General features: G+C 41.2%; 1 protein-coding gene across 14 annotated transcripts in view; it reads right to left on the bottom strand.

The window, feature by feature from the left end:
* The window catches only part of TSNARE1 (t-SNARE domain containing 1), a 684473-nt gene that overhangs the window by 389613 nt on the left and 281614 nt on the right, over positions 1-13246 (bottom strand). For all 14 annotated transcript variants that reach the window (XM_037891908.2, XM_037891914.2, XM_037891916.2 and 11 more), the window contains one exon: positions 7924-7993. In XM_037891908.2, the coding sequence (XP_037747836.1) occupies positions 7924-7993 (70 nt within the window). The remainder of the gene's footprint in view (positions 1-7923; positions 7994-13246) is intronic.

Below are 13246 nucleotides of genomic sequence, written 5' to 3'. Positions count from 1 at the left end.
GGTTACACTGTGGTCCAGCTTTTCTCCACAACCACAAGAGTTTAGAAACTTAGTAGTTTTTTTTTTTAATCCAATAGTTTCAATGGTTAGTAAATTTAGCAAAAAAAAAAAAAAAAAAAAGTGAACACCAGCGCAGAAAAAGGGTATAGCAATGTAATACTCTGTTGGACATACCTAATTCTATTGTGGTTTGACTTGCCTCAAAATAATATATGCACATTTATCTGCATATATTAACAAGTAACAAGGTTAACCAAGAGTAGGTACCGACCTAAGGGATGAATAAATCCCTAAGGGATGAATAAATCTGTAGAATAAATCCATTAAGCAACTTGCCAAATCCCAAAGTCGTGACATCAGTAAACAGCTGGCTAACAGACAAGTAAATGCAGTCATTCTAAAAAGGTGCCTGGAGTTCTCTCCTTCTGTCTTCTTATTTTTTTGTCCAGCATTACTCAGATGTATTCTCAAATGATTTTTCTAGTTTAGTTTTATGTTACTCACATGATGATGTTTCCTCCAGTTCTTTTAGGAGACTCCTCCATGGTTTAAACGACCTCTCTTCAGCCTTGACTAAGTTTTGTTTTGCTTAAAATCAGCCCATTATTCTGCAGGTATAACCTACACCTTCCTTTCCAAATAATGTGTTACGGTCCTTTAGCTAGATAATGGCTCTCACCATGGAGAGTTTTAAAAGTGGAACATGTATGGACTCCTCTATTACACAAAGGACTAACTTGTAGGAACCACAGTATTACCACCAAGCTAGACTGATTTCTTCACCAAAGAACCATACAGCACACCACCCCACTATCTTACAAAGTAGACCTTAAAAAAAAAAAAAACCGCTAGCCGAATTATATCAGCATATGTTCCGGAGAACGTTAATTGCTTCCATAGACATGCTGCAAAAATGCCACAGCCCAACAATCAACGTCAAAGGATCAGAAGAAATGCCAGGCTAGTTGAAGGGCAGAAGCTCCTGGCTTTAGGGTCGACGTAAATCTCGGGAAATAAATGAGACCTCACATAGAGCTAATGTAAGTATTTCACTAAACATTAGCATGTTTGGATTAACATGTCAGCTCCTTAAGGACCTGACTGCAAAGGGAATGCCTGGCCCTGACAGCAACATATACTGTGTGTGTGTATACATGAAATATTAAGTAATCATCTACCCACAAGCTCCTTTCCATTCTATCGCTGAACTGCACTGTGCAATGTGCAACCACGGGGACTACCATTTACAAGGACCTGAGACATTTCTTTAAAGAGTTTTTGACCTAGGGATGTTTACAAAAATGTGCCTTAGAATCCAAAGGCTAATCACTCCAGTTAGCATCTCATAATGTAGCATTTCCAAGCTTTATGCCTGTGGACGTTCTAAATCAGACTACAAAGCTATTGCTCATTGCTGGCAATGCTAATAGATGGTGAAAGTCAGTTTGCTCTCTTTCTGTACAGGAGCGGGAGGGAGAAGTGATTAAAAGTTTTCAAGCCATTTTTCAAAGTGTCGCTGAACTCTTTAACCTACTGAAATATTGTTTCATGATACCAAGTTATCACTATGTAAGAAATGAAACAAAACAACAAAAATATCATTTTGTTCATGGAAGCAAAAGAGAAGACATGAATATTATTGAAAAGGTGAGATCAGAATGGGCACTAAATAAATTAAACAGTCTGAAGAAATAAATAAGAATAAAATTATAACAATCAATCTACATTGTACATTTCACTAAAAGATTTCAAAGTACTTTTACAAAGGTGGGCAAGTATTATCTCTATTTTACACAGAGAAGTTAAGGCTATCATTTCTAAACTTCAAATAAGTAGCTTGGCTTTTAGCCATGCTGGGAACCTGCAAATTCTACTGAAGCTAGGAACATGTATGTTTTAATTTTAGGAAACACACTTGGAAGAAAACTGGCCCAAGTTCACACAGCATGTCAGTGGCTGAAATAGGAACAAGATCCAGTTCTCCCAATCCCCAGTCCAGTGTTCTAACTACAGACTCTCAGCTGGGACTCATCTTTAATTCAGCCACACAGCTCCTCCCCAGCTAATTAATCCTAAATTGGGCCTGGCACAGCTTCCAGGTGCAAACAGGAGCACTAATTGTTCTCCGGCTTCAATTAACCCTTTCACTGCCAGTGGGGGGTAAACATCCCATCACAGTCTCCCTGGCAGGCTGATTTTTTTTTTTAAATGGCAGCTGTTTGAATCCACCTGGGGACTGGAATATTAAGAGATGTCTCAGAGAAGCAGATTAATGGCCAGATGACAGATGTGTCAAAGGTGTGTGATAAACTTATTTATCTGAAGTTTATCACATGCTTCTGCAATTTATCATATAGATGTCACATTTCTGGTGTTTTAGGATTCTAAAGGATAAGAGATGTCACATAAATATAAGACATAATTATTAATGAGGCCAGGGTATTATAGTTAAATGTAAATGGTGCAGTCTGGTAACCCTGTTTTACTGTCAAACCAATAAGATTTTTCATGTCAGAAATTGATGGCAGTAGTGATAAATAAAGGACAGATAAAGTTAATCCAGCTGCTTTGAGTTGAACAGAGAAGGTATTACTTTGAAGGGTTTAACATATTAATGGAATCAAAATGACACTTCAAAATATTTATGGAAATCTTTTTTTAAAGCTTATACAAGAAGAAAAACAAACCCCTATAAAATATTATTAAAATCCTACCCGCAATTAACCATGCTGACACTTAAAAGCTTCTGTCTGATTTACTTAAAAATCTTCTTTCAGTAAATTATTACTCTAAAATACCTTTCTACTGTTCACTTTCTAAAAAAAAGGAATTTGAATTTCTTAGGAATAAAAAATATTTTAATGGAGGATATATTAAAGCCCAAACCTCCAAGTTATAAAATGTAAAGTTAATATAAAGAATAGTCAGGCTATAAGACATGTTTTCTAATCCTTTAATCATTCCTGTGGCTCTTTTCTGAACCTTCTCCAATTTATCAACATCCATCTTGCATTGTGGACACCAGAACTGGACTCAGTACTCCAGCAGCAGTTGCACCAGTTCCAAGTAGAGAGGTGAAATAACCTCTAATTCTACTCCAGATTGAGGGGCACCAAGAATTTTCAGTTAGACACCTTTTTTCCTCCGGAATATTTAATAAACAAAACAGGAGGGGCATGGGCTTGAGCTGAATGTGGTGACACAGATTTCTGGTAGTGCGTCAAGTGTTTCTCATTGTGCAGGTAGGCCTCAAACTGGGAGTAAGATGTTTCTTTTTCTGGGAGCACTGTATGGTTCTTTTTCAGTGGAGAGAGTATCCCACATTTGGGTAACCTTCTCCACAGAATACGTTGGCAGTTCTTCACAGCATGTGATACTGCCTTTTGGGGGTAGTGAGAAGGCAAACCAAATTGATGAAGTAATTAGCCTTCCTGAAAAGTTCTGCGGGTTACTTAGTGATTTCAATAACCAATGAGATATATGATCTTTTTCTTTCAATCACGGCTGTTGAATAACAGCGTGGTGAGCCATAAATGTCTTTTGGCACAGTATGCACCCCAAGGGAGAACAGGTGCTTAGCAGGGATACAGCATGGCTGAAAGCAGAGTACCACAAGCAATCCAAAAGCTCTGCTTTCCCCTTCACTTGGGAAAAGAACCATTGCCCTTGTCTCATGCCAGAGCTGTTCAGATTAAATTAATTATTCTCAAAGTATTTTGGACTTTATTTTCAGCACAGTACTTACATCAGGGCCATTGCACAAATCTTAACAAAAGCATTGTGCTTATCTACCTTCAAAAAACCCTACATTAAAAGAACTCTAAGATTGCAAAGTGAAGCACCCAAAAGTTAGGAAATGCTGGGATTAAAGTTGCCTGTGCAACCTTAATTCAGCCCTCTTGTGCACATGCATCATGACAGTCTAATTACATGATCACATACCATTTTTTTTCTACCAGACACCTGGCCTCATTCAATGCATAGAATAGGTAGTATTCCTTTGATGGATAACTACTGAATATTCCATTTGATGCTCCTCATTCAATGTGTGGTCCCTGTGCATTATTTATTGAACCACAACCAAACTCAGTGCTTGAATACAGAATTATTACTTTCCTCATGAGCTTTTCACTGATCCTGTCATGGTAGTTTACAAACACTATTCAATATATCTTCACAACACCACTGTGAGAACAGGTGGTATTACTGTGCCCATTTTACAGATGAGGAACAGAGACAAAGGCCCAGAAAAATCACCCATCTAATGTAGGGCAACCAGAAAATGAGGAACACCCAATTCACAGCCAGCTGTGAACATTTTGCTTTAAGTGCCTGGTCCAACCTCACACAGAAACTGTGTGGCAGAGGCAGAAATAGATTTCAGTTCTTCAGGGCAGCATTCAACTCCCTTAACCATGAGACTATCCTTTCTCTCCCTGCATCCTCTGGATCATTCACGACACACCTTCCAACTATTGCAACAAATGAGGCAGAGGTCCTACCAACAACAGCCTTCTTCACTACACAACCCTGATTTATACCCAGAGCTCGTCCATCTTGTGCATTGAATGAGGCAAGGGGTCCTGTGGAAGAAACAACATGTGATCATGCAATTAAAGACTGTATCATCATAATGCATATGCAAAAGGGGACCAAATTAAGGTTACAAAAGCATCCTTGATTGTGGCCTTTTGAGTGCTTGATGATGCAACCTTAACATTCTTTTAACATAGGAAAGTACATCCCCAAACTAAGTTTTTTAAAGCTTAAAAAGTTTTAAAGCTTCAAAATTGGGGGTGGGGGACACCACCAAATATTTAACTCTGTGGAACCATATTGTCCCCCACATGGATCATCAGCAGGGCTGGGATCTTTAAATCCACAGCACAGTCCTCTAACCCTTGAGTTCATAAAGCAACTGATAGCATTAGAAGGCTATCACCTTTTATGTAGACCTGCCACTAGAGGGGGATGGAGGAATACACATTGCCAGGACCACTGAATTATGTGCACTCCAGCCCTGGACACCGGTGACCCTTTGTGACAGAATGAATATGTCTGTAAATAAAATAATATTTAATAGCCAAAGAGCTTGAGGGGGTGTGATTCAGATTTAGAAAAAACTCCATCAAACCAGCTGAAACTACCCTACTCAATGAACAAGTGAATAAACCATTTTACTTCTGAGGCAGGCTAGGCTTTGAAATACAACCTCAGAGGTGTGTTGTTAATCTTTCAAAAGGCAGCTATTAAAGGTCTTTGTATCCCCAGTGGGCCATCTCTTAGGCCTTGACTAGACAAACCCAGAGAGAAAGCAGCAATCCCCTTACCTTACCCCACTTCATTGTACATGTAGGTAATTCAGAAAAATTGTTTGCAGAGTGGAGGTGGTTGGTCTTGAGTAAGATGGGAAGCCTGGCTGGACACAAAGTTGTGGCAGGGTGTGGTGAGATCTCTGAATGCATGAAAGACAGCTGAGATTCACTTTCTCTCAGAACAGGATGGGGTTGGAACTGCAGTCAGACACAGACTGCTCTTTGGAATACTTAAGGACTGTGTTTTCCCTCGGTAACTTTCAGTGAGAATGTCTGGCCTGGTTTAGCTTATGCAAACTATAAATCTAGGTATGTTATGCAAGGCATTTTTAACTCCATTTTTTTGTTTTAAAATAATCTTGTTCTTACTAAACAATCTGCTGTTGTGTGTGGAGAAGGTTCACCCGGAAACCCTCAAAAGAGGGGTTCCAGATGGCAAAGAGGTCCTGGAACTTAAACCCCAACACTCAGACAATCAGACAGGGACAAAGGCCTCCATTCCTAGTGAAGCGTGTTGCAAACAGCTGTGGCAGACAAACAAGTGGGCTGATGCCAACCGGACCGAGGAAGCGACAAGAGTTGGCAGTGACTGTGCTGGCTCTAGAGACCTATCTTGCAGGGTCTTTCATCACACACAAATACAATGGAACCTATTTATTGTGAAGCCCCCCTCTTCCCCCCCCCCCCCCACCAATTTCACTCTAATCAGAGAGATGTAGACACAAAATACGAAATCAGAATGTGTGGCACTTTTATTATCTAAATAAAATTCTACTCAAATGCTGTCTTCACGGTAACACGAAAAGTCATAAACTTAACCAAATGTTCACTCATTGCTCCCTGAACATTTTCTGGGTTAGAGGGTACTCAAGGAGAAATGTGTGACAGCCTCAGAACAAGGGGGGTTGGGTGCTGAGGAGGGAGAAAGAGATTAAACTGGAACTGTTTGCTGCCGAGGTAGCACGCACAGCTCAGAGGTCTCTTCTGAACAATTAACAAGGAGCAGCACCGGAGGAGCAGCGGACTATACCACATTTCTCAGGTAAAACACCGCCTGCCATGAATAATGCACTAGGTAGCGCTATGTCAGAATGGCAACTACAGTGCTGAACTGTTCAGTGCATCCAGGAGGCAAGGGAGCTATGCCTAATACAGCCTAGTGCATGAGCGACATCTAGAAAGTAACATGAAGGAGGATGTGCCTTTTGAAGTTCTTGGGAGATTCCACAGGAGGAAGGACTCTCTGTGCCTGACCAGGGACTTGAACCCTAGACCCTCAGATTAAAAGTCTGATGCTCTACCAACTGAGCTAGCCGTCTAGAAAGTACACACCTGCCAGGTGGCTAAATGAATCATAGAATAACAGAGTTGGAAGGAAACTCTGGAGGCCATCGAGTCCAACCCCCTGCCCAGAGCAGGACCAATCCCAACTAAATTATCCCCGCCAGGGCTTTGTCAAGCCTGACCTTAAAAACTTCTAAGGAAGGGGATTCCACCACCTCCCTAGGTAACGCATTCCAGTGTTTCACCACCCTCCTAGTGAAAAAGTTTTTCCTAATATCCAACCTAAATCTCCCCCACTGCAACTTGAAACCATTACTCCTTGTCCTGTCATCTGCTACAAATGTAATAGTTACATTCAGGTAAACACACCTGTTCTGTGCTGGATGTTTCAGACACACCTAGACGTTCTGTGTGGATGAAACATCAACAAAAAGCAGCAGCCCGGTGGTGAACAATCAGCAAGGCCACTGAAGGCTTGAAAAATTACTTCTGTCCCATCCTCCTGTTCCAGAGGGTGTTGGCTACACTATAGGATCTTGGCAGGGTAAAGTGGGGAGAAAGAAGGTGGGAATCTTGGATTCCATCTTTAAAAGGAGAAAATATAACAGGGAATAAGAGCATAGGTGCTGAGTTTTTCTTTTTCCGAGGGGTGCTCCAGCCCCGGATTCTGCCATGAGATATACGTCCCATGAGTTACATTCATAAAAAGGAGGATAGATTTTGTTCTGTTGGCCATTATAGAAGAGGCATTTTAATAGGAAATTGCACCACACTTAGAAAAGCTATTTTAGTGTGTATACAATGAAAATGTGTGTGTTAGTGTTAGAGAGAGAGACACAGAGAGACTACCCAAATCTGCTAGAAGTGAGATGTAACATACTATTTTGTACCATTTTATGTGTGCTGACCCATGTCAGTTTTGACACGATAATAAGCTGTTTTTAGCTATAAATTTATGTCTTCCCATTATCCCCTCTTCTCTCCTCCTCGCTTGACTGTTCTTGGCAAGAAAAACCCACTTCAGCTTCCAATTCTGGCCATCATATTCACATTACAAAAATAATTAACCAGTCGTTTTCCTTTATCCACTCACCATCCTTCTCAAACCGGCACAAGGGAAGTTTTATAAAATCAATACACTTCCTATCAACATTAATCATAAATGTGAAGTATCAAAAAGGAGTTGTGCAAAAAGTTGTCCAGCTTTATAAGGGGTGTGTGGGGGGAACATCATAAGAACATAAGAAAACAGAAGAGAGAAAATAGATGGGAATAATATGGAACGAGAGAGACAGAGATCCACAGCAATCCAAACTAGACTCACAGTCCATCTCGCAGCTCTTGTGTATCATTCGATGTCCCAAGGGATCTAAGGGTTCTTTCCAAGGAAGTCACTGTCAACACAAAAAGAAAGAAAAGAGAAAGAAATGACACCACATTTCAGACAAAAGTATTTATATTTTTAAATGGGGTTTCTTTCAAACCCTTTCGCTAATAACTAACATATGGATAAATAAAAACACAGAACACAGCAAGAGCTGAAGGTCCAACAATACTAACTCCAGCAGAGGAAATTAATAATGTGGAATAATCTTTTTGCATCTTGAGGGTGTATTATACATATTTGTTATTTGTGTAGACCATAACTGTACAAAGAGATTTACAACAATTCAGATAAACCAAAGAAAATCTCTGCCCCATAGACCTTACAATTGAACAACACAAGCCCAAGAGTGCCCTTTGGTCATTTTCTGTGGTACATTTTCTAAAAAGATTCAGAGGAGGTACAGAAGAATGCTTGGTTTAAATTAATGATCTAAGGATAAGGAGTGGCATGAAAGGAGAAAAATATGTAATAGAGGAAGAAGAAGACGGAGCAGTCTAGTATAAATGAATTAAAAGGAAGAAGGAGGCCATGCAAGAGATAAAGCTGGAACAGAGTTCGGGAGCATATGGAAAGCAAGGCTAATCTAAATTTTATGTGGATAATGAAGAGCCAGTGGAGACAGTCAAGCAAAGAGATATGGTGAGAGAGTAGCAGGAAAGGAAAATGACCTTTAAGGTAACCTTAAATGAGCTCTACTCCACACTCCAGAAGAACAAAGTCACTGTCAATATGTCCCGTGACCCCCTCAAGTTCACTGTCAATATGTCCCGTGGGAAAATTAGGCCATGTCTCCCAAATACGGCATTCGGTTCAACTCCAAGCATGTCTGACCACTGTTAAACATCTACCCCAACTGTACAGCCTGAAAGACTGTTGGTATCCAAGTAAATGTACTTTTCATCCTGAATTCTAGATGCAGATTTGAAATCCTAAAGTAAGACAGCCCACAAAGGACACATGGGCTGCAGAGTCAACTGGCTGCCACATTAAAGAGTCTAAATTATTTTTAATATTTAAAACAAAAAGGTAAATCTCACATTCATGGTATTATCAGATTAGTCCAGTGGATCCCAGAGCATAAGAACATAAGAATGGCCATACTGGGTCAGACCAAAGGTCCATCCAGCCCAGTCCTGTCTGCCAACAGCAGCCAATGCCAGGTGCCCCAGAGGGAGTGAACCTAACAGGCAATGATCAAGTGACCTCTCTCCTGACATCCATCTCCACCCTCTGACAAACAGAGGCTAGGGACACCATTCCTTACCCATCCAGGCTAATAACCATGAATGGACTTAACCTCCATGAATTTATCCAGTTCTCTTTTAAACCCTGTTATAGTCCGAGCCTTCACAACCTCCTCAGGCAAAGAGTTCCACGGGTTGACTGTGCGCTGAGTGAAGAACTTCCTTTTATTTGTTTTAAACTTGCTGCCCATTAAGTTCATTTGGTGGTCCCTAGTTCTTATATTATGGGAACAAGTAAATAACTTTTCCTTATTCACTTTCTCCACACCACTCATGATTTTATAGACCTCTATCATGTCCCTCCCTTAGTCTCCTCTTTTCCAAGCTGAAAAGTCCAAGCCTCTTATTCCCTCCTCATATGGGACCCATTCCAAACCCCTAATCATTTTAGTTGCCCTTTTCTGAACCTTTTCTAATGCCAGTATATCTTTTTTGAGATGAGGGGACCACATCTGTATGCAGTATTCAAGATGTGGGCCTACCACGGATTTATATAAAGGCAAAACGATATTCTCTGTCTTATTCTCTATCCCTTTTTTAATGATTCCTAACATCCTGTTTGCTTTTTTGACTGACGCTGCACACTGTGTGGACGTCTTCAGAGAACTATCCACGATGACTCCAAGATCTCTTTCCTGATTAGTTGTAGCTAACCTAGCCCCCATTATATTGTATGTATAGTTGAGGTTATTTTTCCCAAGGGGCATTACTTTACATTTATCCACATTAAATTTCATTTGCCATTTTGTTGCCCAGTCACTTAGTTTTGTGAGATCTTTTTGAAGTTCTTCACAGTCTCCTTTGGTCTTAACTATCTTGAGCAGTTTAGTATCATCTGCAAACTTTGCCACCTCACCGTTTACCCCTTTCTCCAGATCATTTATGAATAAGTTGAACAGGATTGGTCCTAGGACTGACCCTTGGGGAACACCACTAGTTTCCCCTCTCCATTATGAAAATTTACCATTTATTCCTTCCCTTTGTTCCCTGTCTTTTAACCAGTTCTCAATCCATGAAAGGATCTTCCCTCCTATCCCAATACAACTTAATTTATGTAAGAGCCTTTGGTGAGGGACCTTTGGTGAGCAGCACTGAGGTAGTGTAAAAATGGAACAGACTGCAGCCACCTTCTTCTTTAACCCAGTGATATAGCCTCTGGATTCCACAGCTCCCACATGCAACTGTACATCTTCATCTGAGCAGCCTTCCATTGAGCGAGAGCGCGATAACTGCTTGCTGGGATCCCGAGTCTCTGCAAACCTCACACCCTTGTATTAGTGGCTAGGGTGGCTGCAACTGCATGTTGATCTCCATGGGTCACGCTTTGTCCATCCTTATAGGACAGACGTTCATTTTTCCCCACTCCCAGACGGTGTGCGTTCATTCTTATCAACCCGCACCTTGTTAGGAACTGCTCTACCAGAACAGATCAAAAAATCAATTAGCCCCAAATCCTGTCACCGACACTGGCCAATGCCAAATGCTTCAGAAGAAGGCGTAAATCCCCGGTAATTACCTCACCGAGGATTTTGTTTATGGTTGGCGTGCCTTAGTATGCAACTCCCGAGGGGCTAAGAAACAACATACATTGCTGCTTCCCACTCACCCGTGCTCTCGTTCATCTCCTCCCCCGAGTCTCATTCCATCCCATTCTGTTCCAAAGAAGAGGCTGGTCACAAGCCGTGAATGTGAGGAGGCATCACTCTCCAAGCCAATGATTCATCCAAATGCTGAGGTTTTTATTCAGACAAAAATCCCCCCCCACCCCCCCGTGTAATAGGAAACCATTGTGACTGAGCCCAAATCCGTCCCAGGGCTCCGCTCCCTCCCCTGTCCCATCAGTGGTTTCTCCTTGAGCTGGCATAAGCCATAAAAAACCATCATGGCAGTTAAACTGCCACTCCACAAACACTCTGTGCTTCCCTCCCTTCCGGTGTGCACGAAGGGCCCACGTACAGAATGCAATGCAGGCCAAGGCCGATTTGCAGACAGTGTGCTGTTCTGGTCACCCCATCTCCCCCTAATCATTTTTGTTGCCCTTCTCTGTACCTTTTCCAATTCTCCATTGGAAATGTACAGAGAACGGCAAAAAAAAAAAAAAAGATTAGGGGTCTGGAACAGCTTCCATATGAGGAGAGATTAAAAAGACGGAGACCATTCAGCTTGGAAAAGAGACAACTGAGGGAGGATATGATAGAGGTCTATAAATCATGATTGGTGTGGAGACAGTGAATAAGGAAGTGTTATTTATCCCATCACATAATAGACAGCAGGTTTAAAACAAACAAAAGGAAGTTCTTCTTCACACAACACACAGTCAACCTGTGGAGCTAACTGTCAGGGGATGCTGCGAAGGCCAGAACTATAACTGGCTTCAAAAAAGAATTAGATCGTTTCATAGAGGATAAATCCATCAATAGCCGTTAGCCAAAATGGTCAGGGATGAAAGCCCGTGCTCGGGGTGTCCCTAGCCTCTGTTTCCCAGAAGTGGCTGATAGGGGATGGATCACTTGATTCTGTTCTGTTCATTTGCTTTGAAGCACCTGGCACTGACCACTGTCAGAAGACAGGATACTGGGCTAGATGGACCACTGGTCTGAACCAGTATGGCCATTCTTATGTTTATGAGGGATGCTGGAGGCACCAAAGCAGGACTGGCCTGGAGCAATGGGCCTGATTTTACAAGTATCTGAGCATCCTTATCTCCCATGGGAATCAAGGCGATCCTGCACCTGGCAGGATCAGGACCTGTAAAAAGCCTTCAATCAGGCCAGAGAACACCGTGAAGTGGCAAATTACAGTAGGCATAACCCTGCAAGTTAAGAGCAGGCTGACCTCCACAATGAGCACCCTGGGCTCTAAGGTAGTTAGCAAGAATAGTTTAAACTCTCATCCAAGGCCTCATCCTCTTGCATCTTGACTGCTGCAACCTCCTCCTTCTGGCCTCGATAAATCCCATCATGCCGCACACATATCCATTCAAAATGCTGCAGCAAAGATCATTTTCCTGGTTCTTTGCTTCAACCATGTCAACAACAAAAAATGCATCACGTTATCACTGTGGCAGGAGGTGGTAAGGTCCTCCTTCACAAGTTACGCCCTGCCCCACTTCATTGTGCGGTTTAGTCTCCCAAGCTGCAGGAACACGTCTTTTGAACTTTGCCAACCCAGAATGTTCTAGATCTTACAGGTACAGTCACCACAGTTGCAAAAGGCAACTCATGAGGCTCTTGCTGGGGAGGGGAGACACTGAATGACTTAATTATATTTTAAAAGCTGAGTTCCAGCTTCCATTCTCATCTTCCTGTTTCAGTTGTTCAGGACTTCCTCACACAAATTCCATGTTTTGTCTCAGCCGAAGGGAGTGATTTTTTTTTTTTTTTTTTAACTTTGAGCCAAAAAGAGGTGCTTTCGAATTTTGCAACTGGGAAAAACAAACAAAAAAGCTACCTTTTCCATATGTTCCCATTGGAATGGCTGCAGCTAGAAACTTGACTTGTTTTGCACTCCACAACGACTTAAGATTTATGAAAATCAGTCCAGCACATTTTTAAAGCTAACAGTGAGACTCTTGTAAATCAACAACATAAGTTGGCTTTTATTACTTATGTTATTTAATCTATGCCACAAAATATACAAGATACAGAAAAGTGACTAAGTTAAATCCAGAAGAAAACATTCTTTTTTTGAATGTTTGATGTCTGAACCTCAATGTTGAATCAACAGTAGATTTGTTTATTTTTCCTTCTTGCATTTAACATATCAAGTATGTAAGCACTTGACAAAAACACAAGGAAAGACACTCAATAAATACAGGCTATTATTATTACTTATCTCTTGGATTTTCTCAAGACACTCTCAATGGTACAAACATATATACATCACTGGTTGCTCTAGTATCTTAAGTCATGAAAAAGAACAGATAACTGGTATGGACTCATCACCTGACTCTGGAATTGAAGCCAGGAAATCCTAAATTCTAATCCTTGTTCTGACACTGACTCCATCTGTGACTT

Source organism: Chelonia mydas, chromosome 2 (assembly GCF_015237465.2).
Source record: "Chelonia mydas isolate rCheMyd1 chromosome 2, rCheMyd1.pri.v2, whole genome shotgun sequence".
In the NCBI taxonomy this organism is placed as follows: Eukaryota; Metazoa; Chordata; order Testudines; family Cheloniidae; genus Chelonia; species Chelonia mydas.
Note: the sequence above shows the minus strand (reverse complement) of the source record. Positions and strands in the feature narration are given on the sequence as shown.